Source organism: Myotis daubentonii, chromosome 11 (genome assembly GCF_963259705.1).
Source record: "Myotis daubentonii chromosome 11, mMyoDau2.1, whole genome shotgun sequence".
NCBI classification, from domain to species: domain Eukaryota; kingdom Metazoa; phylum Chordata; class Mammalia; order Chiroptera; family Vespertilionidae; genus Myotis; species Myotis daubentonii.
Genome location: NC_081850.1, coordinates 65,634,097 through 65,653,896, shown reverse-complemented (window position 1 = coordinate 65,653,896; position 19,800 = coordinate 65,634,097). Strand labels below are relative to the sequence as shown.

The window sequence follows — 19,800 nt, the reverse complement described above, 5'->3', positions numbered from 1 at the left end:
ATTCAGTCTGGTTGCTTTTTAACACACACACACACACACACACACACACACACACACACACACACACTTTCAATAAGGTGTGCCTCTTTTATGCTGGACCTGGTCTTAATGTTTCCTTTTTCTCCTTGTTTATTTTATTTTTTTAATTTTATTTTATTGTTTCAAGTATTACATATAGTATTACATATGTCTCCTTTCCCCCCACTGAACTCCCCCCAGCCACCCCCACCCCTAGCACATGCCCTCACCCCCCTAGTGTCTGTGTCCATTGGTTATGCTTATATGCATGCATACAATTTGAAAGAAACCATGCTTGGCATTGAGGGTTGTTGCTCGCTTTGGCAGAGCTAGCTGATGATACGTATTCAAGAAGTTATTCTTTTTCTCCAGGAGAAAGTAAGAGACCCTACTGTGGTGGCTATAATCACTCTTTCAAAGCCTCTGACATTTTTCACTGCCCTTTCATCCCCAGAAGAGAGAGGAGGAGCATGAGGCCTGAGAACCACAGCAGCGTATCCCAGTTCCTCCTCCTAGGGCTCCCCATCCCGCCAGGGCAGCAGGGCGTGTTCTTCACCCTGTTCCTGAGCATGTACCTGACCACGGTGCTGGGCAACCTGCTCATCATCCTGCTCATCAGGCTGGACTCTCGCCTGCACACGCCCATGTACTTCTTCCTCAGCCACTTGGCCTTCTCTGATGTCTGCTTTTCATCTGTCACTGTCCCTAAGATGCTCAAAGACATGCACACTAAGTATAAATCCATCCCCTATGCAGGATGTGTAACACAGATGTATTTCTTCATATTTTTTGGTTGCATTGATAACCTTCTCCTTGGAGTGATGGCATATGACAGGTACGTGGCCATCTGTCACCCTCTACAATACACCACCATCATGGGGGAAAAACTGTGTGCCTCACTAGTGGCTGTATCCTGGTTATTTTCATGTAGCAGTGCAATGTCCCACACTCTCAGCCTGGCCAGGCTGTCCTTCTGTGCTGATAACACTATCCCTCATTTCTTTTGTGATCTTGCAGCTCTGCTCAAATTGTCCTGCTCTGACATCTCCATCAATGAGTTGGTCATCTTCACTGTGGGGGCACTGGGTATCATCACACCACTGACTGGCATCCTGGCCTCTTATGTCCGCATTGGGGTCTCCATCCTGAGGGTCCCCTCTACCAAAGGGATCTGCAAAGCCTTGTCCACCTGTGGCTCCCACCTCTCCGTGGTGTTTCTATTCTACGGGCCAATTGTAGTTCTATACATTTTCCCATCATCAAACAACTCTAATGACAAAGACATAATTGCCTCAGTGATGTACACAGTGGTGACCCCCATGATGAACCCCTTCATCTATAGCCTGAGGAACAGAGACATGAAGGGGGCTCTGGGGAAACTTTTCAGGAGGGAGATCCTTTTCTCCAAGTGACAATCACCTCACCTTCTCAGTTGTTAGTTCACCAAAAGTCACTGTGGAAAACTATGCCGGGGATTATCCTTGCTACTGACACATCCATCTCAGCTCCATGTTTCGGTTACTTGTTTTGACTGTTATTACTGTTTGCTTCACATGAACCCCGTGGCTTCCTCAAGGCACAGACTCACCAACTGTGCTCTTTGAACCAAGTTCTTTTTGCTTTAGCTTTTTATTTTTTGTCTCTTTATGCTTCCATAAGCCTTGGGATCTGATACATACAACAGCACCATTATCTCAGTTGTCTTTAAAGCACCCAATTTCTTTTAAGTCAGGAGTAGAAATCTTGCTTTGATACATGTTTCCTCTTTAAGGTAAAAGAAATGTTGACTGCAAATGTATTTGGTGTTTGAATTTGTTAGGCATTCTTACAAGCTGTATCCTCTCGTTCTTGAAGTTGAAGAATATGGAAAGTGTCTAATGTGTTGTGGTTTGGAAACTTTTGTAGTGTTTATGTGGACATCTTATATGAGTTTGTATCAATACTTGTGTAACTCAGTAGTGTAGATAATTAGAACACTTGAAATGGCTGCATAAGAACTAATCATAATCCGTATTTCAGCAATGGGCTCCTTAGTTCCACCCTCAATTTTGTCAAACATGTTTTTCCAGATCTAGGTTTCTTAATTTAACTCCAAAGTTTAAGGTAAGGAAATTCAGAATGCTGGCTTACTGAATGGAGCAGCTGACTAATTGAATGCTTCTGATGGTTTCCTAAAAACTAAACACAATACAAAACTTCTCCCAGATGACTCTTATGTGAGGCCGAGGTTGAGAACATTTAAATTAAGCGATTAAGAGCAACACATGTAACTGAATCAAGATGCATGTCCTGAAAATAAACATCTACACCTTCACTGGGGATTGCTATAGATAATCGATATGGAGGAAAATTCTGCCAAAACTTTGCAAATAACTGAAAGAACTGTATATCCTTGGGAGCCCTGTAGATGATGCAATGTGGACCAAACATAGGAATCATCCCTTGAGGAAGCAATGGAATAGGGCAGATGTAACTCTGATCTCCAGTCATTTGGATGGTGACTGGGTGGGAAAAGCTTACTCTTCCAAAGGAATCTGCTCTGAAAAATAAAGATGGAGAAAAATAATATTTCTATGTTAAATTCTGCTGTGAAATACATTTGTGCGGAAAGGCTTCCCTGGTTTGAAATTGTGTTCATTAAGATAATGAGAAAGTGGTCTCAATGGAAATGCCTCTGTTGTCTGAGGGGACCTGCTTCTTTCTTATTTCTTTTATTTTTAATAAATCTTTATTGCTGAAAGTACTACATATGTCCCTTTTTTCCTTTTCACTTACATTTTTATTGATATACAGTTTTAAAAAGTTAAAATTAATGTATTTTGATATATACATGTGAAACCATCACCACAATCAAGACAATGAACATATCCTCAAGTCACCCTGAAAAGTTTCCTCAGATGTTTTTGTAAGCCTGCCCTCCCTCCCCTTATTTCTGACAGTAATTTGTGTCTTTTTTTTCTTTGATTAGTCGGGTTTATCAATTTCATAATTTTTCTGAAAGAACCAACTTTTAGTTTTATTGGTATTATGTATTGCCTTTCTATTTTCTATTTTATTGATTCCTGCTTTCCTCTTTATTATTTCCACTATCCTATATAATAAAGAGCTAATATGCAAATGGTCATCATGCCCTCATATCATCACGCCCTCACACAGTCACGCCTTAACTGCTCAGATACTCAACACTGGGGAGAGGGGAATGGGAACCAGCCAGGCACAAATGAGCTCACGAGAGAGGAATGGGGACCAGCCAGGCTGCCACCTGGGAGAGGGACAAGCCGCATGACACAGGGTCCCGGGCACCAGCGGCTTCGGGTTACCTCTGGCTGTAGGTAGAGAAAGTTAGACAAATCAAACCCTAGCCTGGTGGGGAAAAGGGAATTTTGGCCTCACATCTCCTCCTTGACCTAATAAGAACCAGAGCCCCAGGAATTTAGAATCAAGAAAACCCTAGGGTTTAAATAATGCTGAGAAACAAGTGAATGAACCTAAAATTACTGTTTTAGAAGATGGACTTCAAAAATATATCCAAAAATTCAAAGAAAAGAAAAGGGGGTAAGTCACCTTGGTAGCAGTGTTACATGAAATGTAAAACAATTCAAAGCACATGAAAAAAAGGGAAATGCTCATCAGGAATTGTTACAATCTACTGCATAATTCATATCTGCTATAAACCGAATGTTTGTGTCCTCCCCCACCCCCCCCAAAAAATTCACATTTTGAAATCTATTCCCCAATGTGATCATATTTGGACTGGAGGTAATTAGGGCACAAGATTGGAGTCCTCATGGATGGGATTAGTGCCCTTGTGAAAGAGACACCAGAGAGCTCCTTTGCCCCTCCCACCATCTGAGGGCATGAGAAGCAAGAAGACAGCTGTCCATGAAGTAAGAAACTAGCCCAAACCAAACACCACATCTGCCAGCACCTTGAATGTAAACTTCTCAGCCTCCAGAACTGTGACAAATAAATAATTTCTGTTCTTTATAAGACCCTAGTCTATGGTATTTTGTTGTTGCAGCCCAGACTAAGACAGGCATCCCGTGAATCTCCATCCAGATGCCCCCACAAGTACCCATTCAACTACTGAAGGGCATCTTGGTTGCTTCCAACTTTTGACAATTACTGTGTGAATAAAGCTGCTATTAAACACCTGTGTGTTGGTTTTTGTGTGGGCATAAGCTTTCCTCTAAATACCAAGGAATGTGATTGCTGGGTTGTATAGGAAGAGTATGTTCAGTTTTATAAGAAACAGCCAAACTGTCCCCCAAAGTGGCTGTACTATTATGCATTCCTACCAGCAATGAATGACAGTTCCTGTTACTCTAGATACTTGCCAGTTTTTGGTGTCAGTGTTTTGGGTTATGACTTAGGTTTTACCCACCTTGGTTTATAGGAAGGGAGCTGATCTATTGACTACATCAATTATTAAGCCCCTTCTATGTGTGCAGATCTATGTTAGGCAGTTGGGCAAAGAGAAATGTCAACTAAAGCTCTCTTTCTTTGGCATGCCTACAACTTTTGGGGTAAAGTAAATGAGCCACATTATATTTGGGGGCTGAACCTGGCCATCTTCCCCAGTGGTTGAGCATCAACCTATGAAGCAGGAGGTAACGGTTCTATTTCCAGTCAGGAATAGCCAGGTTGCGGGCTCAGTCCCCAGTGTGGAGTATGCAGGAAGCAGCTGATCAATGATTCCCTCTCTTCATTGATGTTTCTATCTCTCTCCCTCTCTCTTCCTCTCCAAAAGGAAGAAAAATATTTTAAAAAACGAAAGTCTAAGATATATTTGGGGGCAGATATGTGTTTCAAGATTGATATTTTGGGAATCTTTTTAGATTGAGAGAGAGCTTTAAGCAGGATCTAGAAGATCACGAATTTTTGAGAGGTGGAGAGGTCTGAGGCAGCCATCCCAGCAGTTACAGTGGTGGCAGCCGTGACTGTAGGTTGACATTGAGAATGATTATGGCCAAATGTGGATTTCATACATTAGTCAATTTTTCTGTGGATTTAATAAATTATTTGGTGGAGTGTGAAGTTTCCTCCTCAGATAATAAAAGGTTACAGAAAACATTCCCATTCTAATAAACTACTTTTAATTCATATCGCATCTTCTCAGGACATCTACATTGACCACCCTATTAATTCTGAATTGCTTCTTGTCCTCTTTTGTACCCCTTCTCTGCTTTGTTTTACTCCATGACTCCTGTCACCAACTGCCATGTCATGGATTTTACTATTGTGATTTTTGTGGTTTTATTCTGTTGTGTATTGATTTGTTTTATTCTTTTGTTTGCTTCCTCCCCTTAAAATGTAAGCTCTGCCAGATGATGTATTTCTATTTTATTCATTGCTGTGCTCCCACAGCCTAGAATGTCACATTTAAGAAGTCTTTAATAACTATTCATAAAAAAAGAACAAATTAATTAATTCACTTAATTTCCCAATGCTTATTAAGTGCCCTGCCACTATTGGTGATATGCCCTAATATTTATTGGACATTTGCATGTGTTAGGCACTGTGATAAGAACTCTGAGATGCATTGTATCATTTAATTCTTACAACAACCTCATAAGGAAGGTACTATTCTTATCACCACGTTACACTTAAAGACTCTGAATGTTGTCGAATTAAATTAAATTGTTCAGGAGCTCACAGTAAGTGGCTGAGTCCAAATTCAATTCAAGATGCTACAGAGTCCATCCTTTCATTCTCCTACCATTTGAGTGAGGCCCAGCCCCTGCCCTCCAGTAGCCTCTCCAGGTAGCAGGGAGACCTGCTGAGCTTTAGAGGAGGCTTGTGTAGGAGCTACTAGAGCCTTGCGTGTGATAAAGGAACAGGCTTACTCTACAATCATGTAGACTTGAGAAGCCCAGACCGACCCTGGCCTCTCCTCCATCCACCTGGAACCACCAGATCAGATAGAAAGGAGCCCAGAGTGCCCCTTTCAGACGACATCAGAGACGTTGCCCTCAGGGACTCCAGTGGCTCAGCCCCTCTGGTCCTTGCACAGGCTCCTCCCCAAGAGGCCAGCAGTAATTTGTTCAATTAGTTCACATTGGCTGTTTCTCTATTGAAGATCCTAGGTGTCTTCTCCCCCATGTCTTCTTTCTGCTATAAATAAACCCCTCTTGCCCATTGTTCTATTGCTGATAAACAGACAAGCAAATTTATGAAGGTCCTTGGGCCATGGAGGCTGTATCTTGTCCTGTGGCTCCCCGGTCTCTTGGACAGAAAGGGAAGACTAAGGAAACAGCGCAGAGCAGAAGGTATCTGAGATTTTTAAGGACTAGCATAGGTTAGAATGGACCAGGATTCTGCCCCTATAAACATGTGTGTGGGAACATGAGACTAGGTATGTGTGTTCTGTGTATTTCTACCTGTAAGTGTCGCTGACACACATGGACAGCCTCCACCTGGGATGTGCACTGATCAGGCCAGGCTGGAAATCTCTGAGCAATGCATGTGCTTTAGGGGTTATGTCTATGTTGTCTGTGTACTGTTGGTGTGATTTTGTATGTTGCAATCTGAGTATCTGTGACTGTCTGTAAGTGCCTATATGTATGTGTTTCTATTATATGTTGTCCATAAGTTCTTTGTATGACTGTGCATTGTGAGCATTTTGCACATATGATTATTTATGAACTTGTGTGAAACAGTTTTGTGCCATGGCCATTTTCATCGAGGACAGTGATGGCAAACCTTTTGAGCTCGGCGTGTCAGCATTTTGAAAAACCCTAACTTAACACTGGTGCTGTGTCACATATAGAAGTTTTTTGATATTTGCAACCATAGTAAAACAAAGACTTATATTTTTGATAATTATTTTATATATTTAAATGCCATTTAACAAAGAAAAATCAACCAAAAAAAATGAGTTCGCGTGTCACCTCTGACACGCGTGTCATAGGTTCGCCATCACTGATCTAGGATATGCATATATCAGAAAAAAAAACAGCAAATCATCCTTCAACAATATGTGTGCTGGGTGTATGTGTATGTGTGTGAGTGAGAGAGAGAGAGAGAGAGAGAGAGAGAGAGAGAGAGAGAGAGAGAGAATATGTATAGAAGTGTCTGTATTGTTTTTAACAAACTCACACTTCCACTAAATCGGAGTTTGAGTAGAAGGGATAGGGAGAAAGTAGAAAGTAAAGGCTTGAAACTCTAAGAGCATGTGTGTGCGTGTCTGTTTATTTGCCCATGTATGGAACAGTCTCACTTTCTTTTTCCTTTTTTATATATTTAAATACCATTTTTAACATTCTTTATTAGTTAAGATATTACAAATGTGTCTTAATCACCCCATTAACCCCCATCCTCCCCCCACCCCCGAATCATGCTCTCATCCCCCTGTTGTCCATATCCATTAGTTTGGCTTATATGCGTGCATACAAGTCCTTTGGTTGATCTCTTCCCCTTAACCCCTCCCTCCCCTCCTTTCCTTCTGGGGATTGATAGTCCGATCGCTGTTTCTCTGTCTTGGGATCAGTCCCTGTTCATCAGTCTATGCTGTTCTCTATAATCCACAAATGAGTGAGATCATGTGGTATTTATCTTTCTCTGACTGGCTTATTTCACTTAGCATAATGCTCTCCAGCTCCATCCATGCTTGGAACAATCTCACTTTCTGATGTTCCTTTGGACTCAAGACCAGAACATAGTTAGGCACTTACAAACTGGATCCACATTAAGCCCTATTGGGGCCATTGGACTATGTGGGTTGAATGTTCCAGTATTGCCCCAGTGCCCTGGGTTCATATTTCTCACTCTGGCCTTTAGCATTACCCATATTTATACTTAGGGAACATGGCAGCCTCATTAAGTGTCCTGGTTCGGGTGTCCTCAAAATCTGCTAGTTGTCCTCCAATAGTTTTGTGGCCTTACTTTGATCTCTCTGAGGCCAGAAGCCTTAAACAGAAATGAATAATAATAGCTCCTGTACAATATTGCTGGCAACAGTTTAATACATGCCAGGCACACAGTAAGCCACCAGTCTCTGTGGCCAGTATATACCCTTCTTCAGATGGAGGCCGACTTTCCTGACTGCCCATCCAGGTAGCTCCACATGAGAGAATGCACTGTGAAAGTAGGGACAGCAGGCCCGTGCCAAAATTCTCTCAAACCTTACTTTACAGCTTCATCACTGAGCACAGGTCACATGACCATTTACACACAAGATGCAGGTTCCCTTCCCGCTGATTAGCTCCCTGACACCGCAGCGCTGTGCCTGCACACATCAGGTTTTCTGGTCCCTCAGCACCCCCACTTCACCTCCAGAGAAGCCAGAGCTCTTAGTGGAAGTCTCACCCAGCCATTGTCAATGAGCAGGGAGGCCTAGTAAGAGGTGAGGTCGCCAACTTCCTCCTACTGTCCCATTGTCCCTGAGAATCACCCTAGTCTGGAACAAGAATCTACTGTCAGATGTGGATTCCCATGTCTTATGTCAGTTTCCTCTTCCAGGCATCATAAAATACGGGTATTTTAACTCTACCAGCCACTCCCTTGCAAAGAAATGGGAAGTGTCTGTTTCTAATGAGAAGAGCATTAGGAGAGTTCTCTTTGACATCAAGTTCCACCACCAAACACACTGTGTAAGTGACTTCACTGCTCAGGTTAGTAGAATGGAAAAGAAAAGTCTCTGTCTTCTCTCCTTCTCAGACAAAATATATATTAACTGCATGTAGTTGAAAGTATGTGAAAGCTGTTTGCAAACTATTGGCTGTAGACATATAAATGGCTGTAGGAATGAGTGATGGGCAGACATCTGAGCTGGTGATTAAGGTAATATTGAGCATAGAGATCCTCTTTCAAACACTGGAATAACATGCCTCAAGGTCTGACTATTTTGCTTAATTAAATACAGTGAGGTAGATTATGTTCAGTAGGAGCTTACACAATAAAATAGACACAAGGGGGGGAAATGAAGACCAGCGGTTACTGGCCATGTGATGATGAGCTCATTTATTAACATTTCTTAGTTTCAGCATGCTTGCATGTGCACACATGCACACACACTACATAAATATATATATATATACACAAAAATCCCTTCCTTTTGCCTGTCATACAGTTGAATACATGTTCAACAAATGTCAATTACATTAATATTGACATTGGGAAATAGTCACACTAATCAGGTAAATATTAATTCTAATAGGCATCACCAATCTTATAGCATCTATAAATTCTCAGGTCCCTAGGTGGTTACTGCATTTAAAATCTCATATATGAGCCAATTGATTCACTGAAATAGACTCAAAGGAATGAACAACAAAAATATGTAAAGAAAAAAATATTTAATCTAAATTAAACAAATTTATAGGTTAACACAACTTTTAGATTAGCCACCTGCTCCTTTCTAATGCCTACCTCACATTTTTGGTATATTAGATTCCTAAAGATCAACCCAATATTTAAAAAACAACAACCAAGATTTATCTGGACACTCACACAGGCCTGAAGATGTCAGATGACATAGCTGTGCCCTTACTACATAAAGAACTCTCTATAATATCATAACTCTCATGGAATCATTTAATTCTTCTACAAACCCTATGGGTAGGAATTATCATGCTTATTTGGTAAAGTTTAAAAAACAGGCTAAAAGGTAAACTGTTGAAACCAGCTAGAAAGTGGTGGAGTCAGAACCCACTAGAAGTCTAGTTTCAGATTCTCAGATACTCAGAAGCAGTTCATGAAGAGGCGATTCCTTAAAATGTGATCTCTGGAAGGAAGGAACTTTATCTTATTTTCTCCAGAAAATAGTTCAGTGCCTAACATGTTAGATAAATAAATAATTTCATCTGGTTTACACTGAAGGGCATTTTGTGGACCACTCTAGGTCTGATGACTCCCTCTTTATCTCCCTACGATGTGCGAGTGAGGATTCAGGCAACAGCATGTGAGAAATACCTGAGGAATTTCTCCATAGAAAATAGATAACCCAACTGTGTTGGCCATTATCACTATTTATCATCTGAGACATTTCTAATATTCCTTCCATCTAAGCAGAAAGAAGGGCAGCATGAGGAGGGAGAACCAGAGCAGCGTGTCCGAGTTTCTCCTCCTGGGGCTCCCCATCCCACCAGGACAGAAGGGCGTGTTCTTCACCCTGTTCCTGGGCATGTACCTGACCACGGTGCTGGGCAACCTGCTCATCATCCTGCTCATCAGGCTGGACTCTCGCCTGCACACGCCCATGTACTTCTTCCTCAGCCAGTTGGCCTTCTCTGATGTCTCCTTCTCATCTGTCATTGTCCCTAAGATGCTCATGAACATGCAGACTCAGGATCAATCCATTTCCTATGCAGAGTGTGTAACACAGATGTTTTTTTTCATATTTTTTGGCTGTATTGATACCCTTCTCCTTGGAGTGATGGCATATGACAGGTATGTGGCCATCTGTCACCCTCTACATTACACCACCATCATGAGGGAGGAGCTGTGCATATTTCTGTTGGCTGGATCTTGGCTCCTCTCCTGTGGCAGTGCTCTGTCCCACACCATCCTCCTGGTTCAATTGTCCTTCTGTGCTGACAACATTATCCCTCACTTCTTTTGTGACCTCGCTGCCCTGCTTAAGCTCTCGTGCTCAGACATCTCCCTCAATGAAATGTTTATCTTTGCTATTGGGGGAGTGATCAGTATCCTGTCATTTACTGGGATTCTGGTCTCTTACATTCAAATTGGGGTCTCCATCCTGAGGGTCCCCTCTACCAAAGGGATCTACAAAGCCTTGTCCACCTGTGGCTCCCACCTCTCCGTGGTGTTTCTATTCTATGGGACAATTATGGGTCTATACATTTTCCCATCATCAAACAACTCCAATGACAAAGACATAATTGCCTCAGTGATGTACACAGTGGTGACCCCCATGCTGAACCCCTTCATCTATAGCCTAAGGAACAGAGACATGAAGGGGGCTCTAGGGAAACTTTTCAAGAGGGAGATCCTTTTCTCTAAGTGACAGTGCCCTACTCGTTATTATCTCATCCACTGATCCTGTCAGAGAAATCTCCTTGAAAAATGTGCAGTTAGGTAACCATCCTGTTTCTTGCTCTGTACCCACTTTTAATAGTCTCCCCTGTTTGGTCCCCTATACTCCATGGATTAGAAATGTAAAATATAATTGCAGAAGGTACCGTCTCACTCTTTAAATTTTTGACTCCTAAGATGAAGATTGGAACTATCAAATGTGTTATGTGATAGTACATTTTAAATAAAAAGTAAAATGTACATTTGACCCTTATTTGAGTTAGTTTTCATATCTACAAAATTGAGTTTCTTTAAAAAATTGAGGTATCATAAAATAGTTGCATAAAAAATTAATAATAATTTAGTTTCTTAATTTTTTTCCTCCAGCACTATAAAGTTCTAGGAAGTTCAAAGTGCTTTTCTTGCTAATGAGGTAGCTAATTAATAAAGTGTTTCCTTATAGCTACCTAAAATTAAACAGTAGAGCCTTGAATTTACTAGTTAGTTTTATTGTGCCCATGGTGGAAAGAACCCAATAGAGATGCATAGGGCAATCACTTTATTTAAATATTTCCTGATTCTAAGTCTTTTTCCCTCTATGGGATGTTTCTTGGTGGGATGGTCTATATTCCTCTTCCTTCCAGTTTGCGAAAATGAAGATTATTTCTTTCTGCTCAAACTGAAACAATCCATTTCTAGTTGAAGCAAAAATAAACGTTCTAACATTTATTCATGATATAACACTCATTAAATAAATTTGTATTTCAAATTTGTACTATGTACTGGGCAATGCTTTACAAATGAATCACAATTTCTCCCTTTGAGGCTTTTAAACTAAAGAGGAGAGACATTGTCAGTAAAAATAAAAATGAAAAATGCATGTTATGTTAAAAGATAATGAGTGTCATAGTGTGGATATTAGCACAAACAGGGTGAGCGAGAAAGGAGTGTTGCAGGTGTCCTTGTTATTTTAAGTAGTCTAGTGGCCCAGGTAGGCTTCCAGAAGAACAAGGGATTTGAGCAAAAAGCTTAATAAGAACAGGGGAATAAGTCATTGTTCTTATCTGAGGGGAGGAATATCCCAGACTGGGGAGTAGAAACTGCAGAGTCTGAGATGAGAGAGTGGTTGACATGTTAAAAAAACACACACACAAAAAACAGGAAGCTAAATTGACAGAGAGTGAGCAGTGTACTGAGGGGATTGGTAGAAGATAAAGATGAGAGGTAACAAGGAATATCAATATATAAAGTAAAAGTATTTGATAAAATTCAACATCCAATCTTGATTTAAAAATCTCAGAAACTAGAAATAGAGAAAACTTTAAATTGGTAAAGGATATCTATGAAAAACCTAAAACTAATACCATACTTAACAGTGAAAGACTGAATACTTTCCTCCTAAGTCAGGAACAAGGTAACAATTTCAGTGGTACCACTTAAATTCAAAATTGTGCTGTAATAGTGTCTATACTTAATAATGCTATGTTGTATATATGAAATATGCTAAGAAGGTAGATCTTATATTAAGTTCTCTGCAATAGACTGAATATTTGTGTTCCCCCCAAATTTATATGTTAAAATCCTTACCCCCAATGTGATGAAGAGAGACAAGCAGGAAAAGCCACTCCATAGAGAATAGTGGATTCTCCTCATGAGAGAAGGAAGAGAGACCCCAACCATCTCTAGAGGTTGAGCTTATATATGTTTGTGGTTTCTATGGAAAATTGCTGGTATGGGGAAATAGAGAATAGCAAAAAGTTTGGATTAACTTTAACCTTTATAAGGTACATTGTGTGGCCCTTATTGTATGGGTAAACAATAAGGTGTGGGTGAGAAGCTATTAATCAACCTTTGAAGGAATTTTCCTTATCTGGAAGTTCTTTGAGGTCTCCTTGCATCTCCAGTCAGTCCAGTTCCATGTCAGACAGCACGCAGCAGACCCTGACTTAGCTTTGTTTGACTTAGTTAATTTATATAGTTCTCATGTCCCTAATCTATATAAAGGTAATAACAGAAATAATGTAAAGAGAAATAGTGGCTTATACATAAGAGAAATGAATTAACAGCAATGTTCTAAGTGATGGGAGGGAGGAATTGGGAGTACTCTTATATAAAGTAACTACACTACCTGTTATTTCAAAGTGAACTTAGATTAAGTTTAAAGATATGTTTCAAACTATAGGATACTTTAGTTTGAAAAAAATGTTAAGAAGAATAATGGATATGCTAAGAAAAGAAAGAATAAAGAATCATGTAAAATGCTCAATTAAAACCAGAGAAGACAGAAAAAGAGTGGAAGATAGAAACAAAGAACAAATGCAACAAATAGAAAACAGGAACAATATAGCAGGGTACTAAAAATCAAACTACATCAATAATCACTTTAAATGTGAATGGACTAAAACCATCAATTAAAAGGTAAACATTAGCAAAGTGAATAAAAAGATAAGACCCAACTATATGTGCTTACAAGAAACTCACTTTAAATATAAAGGCACAAATAAATTAAAAGTATAGGGTGGACACAAAAAACTGAAGAAAATATTTACAAATCACATATCTGACAAGGGACTGATATCCAGAATATGAAAGAACTAAAATTCAACAACAATAGCAACAACAAAAAAAGACACCCAATTAAAAATTGGGCAAAGATCCTGAATGACATTTATCCAAAGAAGATATACAGATGGCCAATAAGCCCATATGAAGATATTCAACATCATTGGGGAAATGCAAATCAAAATCACAGTGAGGTACCACTTCACACCCATTAGGATTACTATAATTTTTAAAAAAACAGAAAATAACAAATGGCAAGGATATGGAGAAATCGTAACTCTTGTGCACTGCTGATGGAAATATAAAATGGTGCAGGCACTATGGAAAATATTATTGTGGTTCCCCCAAAATATAAAAAGTAGAATTTTATATTATCCAGCAATTCCATGTCTGGGCATACACAAAAAAGAATTTAAAGCAGTGAGTTAAACAGATATTTGTACAATCATGTTCATAATAGTCAAAGGTGGAAGCAACCCAAGTGTTCATTGACAGATGAGTGAATAATCGAAATGTGGAATATGCATATATACAATGGAATACATTATTTAGCCTTATAAAGGAATAAACTTGTGATACATGCTAAAACATGGATAAACCTTGAAGATATTATGCTAATAAGCCAGACCCAAAAAGGCAAATATCTATGTAATGAAATACATAGAATAAGCAAGTGTATAGAGAAATACATAGAATAAGCAAGTGCATAGAGACAGAAAGTAGAATGGTTACCAGGAGCTGGGAAGTGGAGAATGGGTAGTTATTATTTAGTGGGTACAAAGTTTCAGTATGGGATGATGAAAATGTCCTGGAGATGGATCGTGATGATGTTTGCTTAAAAATCATTCAAATGGTAAATTTCACATTATGCATATTTTACCACAATACAATAGTGAAGGGATAAAGAAAGACATACCATGCAAAAACTGATCAAAAGAAAGTTGGAGTCGCTATCTTAATGTCAGAAAAAGCTGATTTCAGAACAGGAAAATTATCAGGGATAAAGAGTTCATTACATAATGATAGAGAAGTCAATTCACCAAGAAAACATAACAACCATTAACGCATAGGCACCTAACAACAGAGTGTCAAAAACTGATAGACTGGCAAGGAGAAATAGACAAACCCACTATTATAGTTGGAGATTTCAACACTCCTCTATCAGTCACTGACAGATCCAATAGGCAAAAAGCCAGCAAGGATATAGTTGACCTGAATAGCACCATCAATCACCTGGGCCTAACTGACATTTCTAAAACACTTCATCCAACAACAGCAAAGGCACACATTTTTCTTAATCTCACATGGAATATTAACCAATATATCCCACATTCTAAGTTATAAAACAAACCTTCAACAATTTAAAAGAATAGAAATACAAAGTATGCTCTCAGACCACAGTGAATTTTAAACTAGAGATCAATAGCAGAAGCATAGCTGGAAAAAAATCTCAAAATGTTTGGAGATTAAACAACATATATCTAAATACCACATGGGTCAAACAAGAAGTTTCAAGACAAATTTAAAATATTTTAAACTAAATTAAAATGAAAACACAAGTTATGAAAAATTATCGGATGCACCAAAAGCAGTGCTTCGAGGAAATGTATAGAATTAAAAATGTATATATTAGGAAATAAGAAAGCTCTAAAACTGATAGTATAGGCTTCTACCTTAAATAACTAGAGAAAAAAGATAATATAAACTTAAAATAGACAAAAATAACAAATATTGGAGAAGAAATAAGTAAAACTGAAAAAAGGAAATCAATAGACAAAAATCAATGAAATCAAAAGTTGATTATTTGATAAAATTGATAAACTTCTAGCTAGGCTAATTAAGAAAAATGGGGACTTTTATAAAACACAGCAGCTGGCTCAAGGAAGTTGTAGGAAGGTCAGAGCATCAGGCTTGGGACATTGGAGCTGGAAACAGACCCAAACCACCCCAGTTCCATAAGCTGCAGGCTGAGGTGCATGCAGGCCTTGTGAAGTCTGGGGAGGAAACACTCTATTCCTTCATCTGTAAGACAGTCATGGAGCACAGACAGTGTGCCGGCAAGGCACAGCAGACCCCACCCTCGCTGTTCTCATAGAGTTTATGTTCCAATGGGGAGGAGGCCACAGGATGCCAACAGAGAAGTGCCGCGGCCTTACTGAAGAAGGCGAGGGGTGGTCAGACCCTTTACCAAGGGTTCTCTGTGATGGAGGCTCTCTGTCAGCCCCTGCTCAGTGACCAGGTCTGCCACTGCCAGGATAGCAAGAGCTGGGGTCTGGGTATGAGGCTGGCCTCTGGATGGGCAGGAGCCGGCACAGGAGCCCAGCCCCTTGCAGGGATGTTGTGGGAGAAATGTGTGAAAGCCCAGGCCTTTGACTCAGCATCATCTCCTCCATCCTAGGCACCTTGCCGGACCTCATTTCTGTCAGCCTCTGCACTTTACTGACATAAAGCCCTTGGTGATTGATGTGCAGCTCAGCCTGCCCAGATTGGACCTGGAGCACCACACCTACCTTCTTGGGGCCCAGCTGGAGTATCCAGAATCTACTGAGGCAAAGCCTGAGGGACAGGAAGAGTGAGGGATTGATAAATGTGTGCATTCGAGGGGGCGAGGGCAGGGGGTTATGCCACACTGGGAAAAGCCTCCAGAGTCTGGAGCTGGGCCAGGAACAACGTGTAGCCTCAGACCGCAGTTAGCAGTCTGAGAGGGCTTCCTGGGGCGGAGTCTGGGCTGAGAGGTCTCGTAAAGGCAGTATGATGTTTTTCTGTCTTTGCAAAGGCAAATGGAAAGCCATTCATCTTGGTTAACTTTTCTCCTCTTCCATTTTCAGTGCCAAGTTTACTAGGTGTACCGGTTGACAATGGCGGATTTTGTAATCAAAGAAAACACGATAATTTCAAGAGAAACATCGAAAGTGCTTCATTCAAAGTAATGTCCATCGCTACCTACACATTTCCCCCATCTTTCAGGTAATTTGTGGATACCGTCCCAATAGAACTTTTCTTGTTTTGAGGCAAACCATTCAGAGACCCAATTTTCCACTTCTTCATACGTTTTGAAGTGCTGCTCAGAAAGTGCGTGTGCCATCAATTGAAACAAGTGGTAATCTGAAGGAGCAAGGTCTGGTGAATACAGAGGGGGGGAGGGGGTGTTAATACTTCCCAGGCAAGATTTTTTAACGTGTCTTTAACTGGTTTTGAAGTGTGTGATAGTGTGTTATCATGAAGCAAATTACTTTGCTGTGACTTCTGGACCATTCTGGTGGCTTTACAATCAAAGCGTGGTTAAATTGACCTGGATGTTGTTTGTCTTTCACATCAAAATCATCACTTTTAAAGTGTATAAACCAGCGTTCACAAGTATCTTGAGATGGAGCATGTTCATCATAAGCTTCCCGAAATATACGATAACATTCAGTAGCACTTTTCTTCAAAATAAAGTAACGAATTAAAACTTGCCGCAAATGCTCTTTTTTTGGCACAAAATTTGACATATTTAAGCATAAAAATATCTATGATGTTAACACCTTCAGAAAATTTGATATATGAAGTTTTGAAGCTTGGGGTCAATACAACAAAATAGCATACATATCAAATCGCATAAATATCAACATATGTGAAACTCCATCTATTGAAAAAATCCACATTATTAACCGGTACACCTAGTAGAACATAGTCTATCACCAGTCCCAGAACTAGAGCCAGATACCATGCCACTTTCAGCATCAGCACCAAATCTAGACTCAGTCCACAGCTAGAGCCAGCTCCAGACATAAGAGTCACATCCAGTACCACCAGCTCAGCTACCCATTCAAGTTGGAACTAGTACCAGTTTTAAGTTAGAGCCAGTCTCAGAGCTTGAGCTAGCTCCATCGCCCACACTAGCACCAGCTATACAGCTAGGGCAGCTCTAGTGCCAGAACTGGAGCCACCTCCAGAACTGTTTTCACTTATTGCTATGGGGTACAGGGAAGAGGAGGGAGAGATCAACCAAAGGACTTATATGCATGCACATAAGCATAACCCATGGGCACAGTCAGTAGGGGGGTGAGGACATGTGCTGAGGGGGTGGGAATGAGTGGGGAGAGGTCAATGGGGGGGAAAGGATTCATATGTAATACTTTCAACTATAAAAAAGTTTTTTAAAAAAGAGAAAGAGAGAGTACTGGTGGCTCCTAGAGGATGTCAATGGGAAGGGGCTCAAAGAAACTCTGTGGAGTGAGGGCAATGCTTTGTATACTCATGTGTATTTGTTCCAATGGATGGACTAGTTCAGTAATATCTGAGCATGTAAAGTATATATTATAATAAAATATAAGAAGAATGTAGAGTATTTAATTTTTTCACCTTTATGAGTCAAAAAAACACACACAAAAGTAATATATGGTGATAAATACAAGGCGATTAACCTCTGGAGGAAATTACTGGGAGAGGCATGATGAAGGATTATTTCTCTATTTGGCTAATAATTTCAGGAATGTATTTCTTTGGAATTCATCAATCAGCACTTAATGCATGCTAATTTTGCTGTATGCATGTTATACTTCCATTATAAATACTTATTTTTTAAAAGCATCATTTGAATCTACCCATGAGCTCCTTCAAATCCTGCCTCTCTGTCTTCTCTTAAAAGGAAATGAATAGCCTGATTTTTATGCTTATGATTTCACTAAATTTCTACAGTTTTATTTTTATGTGTACACATCTCTCTCTGTTTCTGTCTCTCTTTCTCTGCATGTGTGTATATGCACATTTACATATGTATGCAGGAGACCAGGATTTATAGAAACCATGGTCCATTCCCCAGGGTCCCATTGTGATGGTGGGCTATAATGCCCCTCAACCTTTTGTTCAGAGAGTGAAAGTATTAGCGTGGTTCTGGTGTTCTTAAAATAGCACTGGGTTCAGAAACAAGAGAGATTCACTAACACACTCAACTTCCAGTTTGGTTTGTTATGAACTCGGAAAAGCATTTTCCCTAATGTCAACTGAGAAGACAAAAACCTTTTGGAATCACCAAATCCCTAGTAGCTGCGTTGTGGTTATTAGCATTGTGCCTCCAAGGATGAACTCTCTAAGTGCCTGCTATCAACAAACAGTTTTCCCCTCAAGGGAACTAAAGGCAAAAAAGCAATTATTCCAGTTTGTCTCTAATTTGGAGGCGGGGGGTGTAGAGTTGGCCACCCACCACCACCTGGGTTTTCTCCATAATCTATTAAGTTAGAACCCACACCCATTGCTCAGAGTGTTAAACAAGTGTGTGTCTACATATCTATCTTATATGATAGAATTCTTCTCCCTGTTGTGATGTATCTTTGAAACCCTTAGAGACTCCACCTGCTTCACTGTATTGTGTGTCTTCTAGAGAGAACTAGTGGAACCTTCTGATGCTGCAGCTGAACGTGTGAGTGCTCATCACCTAAAAGGCAATATCAGAGCAGGGGTGGAATTCACTATTCAGTAGTGTGACTGCATGTGTTTGTGTGTTTGTGTGTGTCCAATGTAAGTTACTGGTCTCCAGCCTGTCCCTGCAGCACTTCACACCAAAGTATAACACAGAGCTCCATGTAGATTAATTTATCTCAAACTGATCCTCTGTCTAATTTTCCATGGAATAGAAAAACATACTTCCTCTTGTTTATCATTCATCCCCCATTAAGTCTTACTGGTTTTTCCTCCAATTTTATCCCAATTCTGTAATGATCTTCATCTTTCCTATAATCCAGGTGTAAGCAGGTATCACTTTTGTACCTGAACTACTGCTATGTCATCCTAATATTTCTGCTAACACTCTTGCCTTGCTATAATCTGTTCTCTGCCCAGGAGCCAGCATACTATTTAAATGTTTGCAGTCATTCCTTTCCTTAAACATTTTCATGAGTGTTCTGTTGCTCTGAGAATAGAATACTAACTTTCCATTATGGCAGAAAAGACCTTACATATTCTGGTTCCCAGACAAATCTCAAACCTCATAATGTTCCCATGCTGTTATGCTCCTGAATTTTCTCTGTTCCTCAAACACCATAGCCCTGTCTTCTCCACTTACTAGAATGACCATTTTTATAATCTTCACATGACATGCTGTTATTTTTCAGGACTCATCTTCAAGAACACATAAGATAAGGTTTCTTCACTACCTTAGCCTCTTATAATTGGACAGTATCTATCAAAATTGTAAATGTACATATCCTCATATTCCATTTCTAAGTTTTATCCTTCAGATATATATATATGTGTGTGTGTGTATAT

General features: G+C 39.9%; 1 protein-coding gene across 1 annotated transcript; it reads left to right on the top strand.

Annotated features, from left to right (window-relative positions):
• The first annotated feature begins 488 nt into the window (after positions 1–488).
• Positions 489–10,984, top strand: LOC132212810 (olfactory receptor 1J4-like). Its single transcript, XM_059658798.1, has 2 exons — positions 489–985; positions 10,042–10,984. Exons 1-2 carry the CDS (start codon positions 489–491, stop codon positions 10,982–10,984), a joined length of 1,440 nt encoding a protein of 479 aa, XP_059514781.1.
• The last annotated feature ends 8,816 nt before the right edge of the window (positions 10,985–19,800 follow it).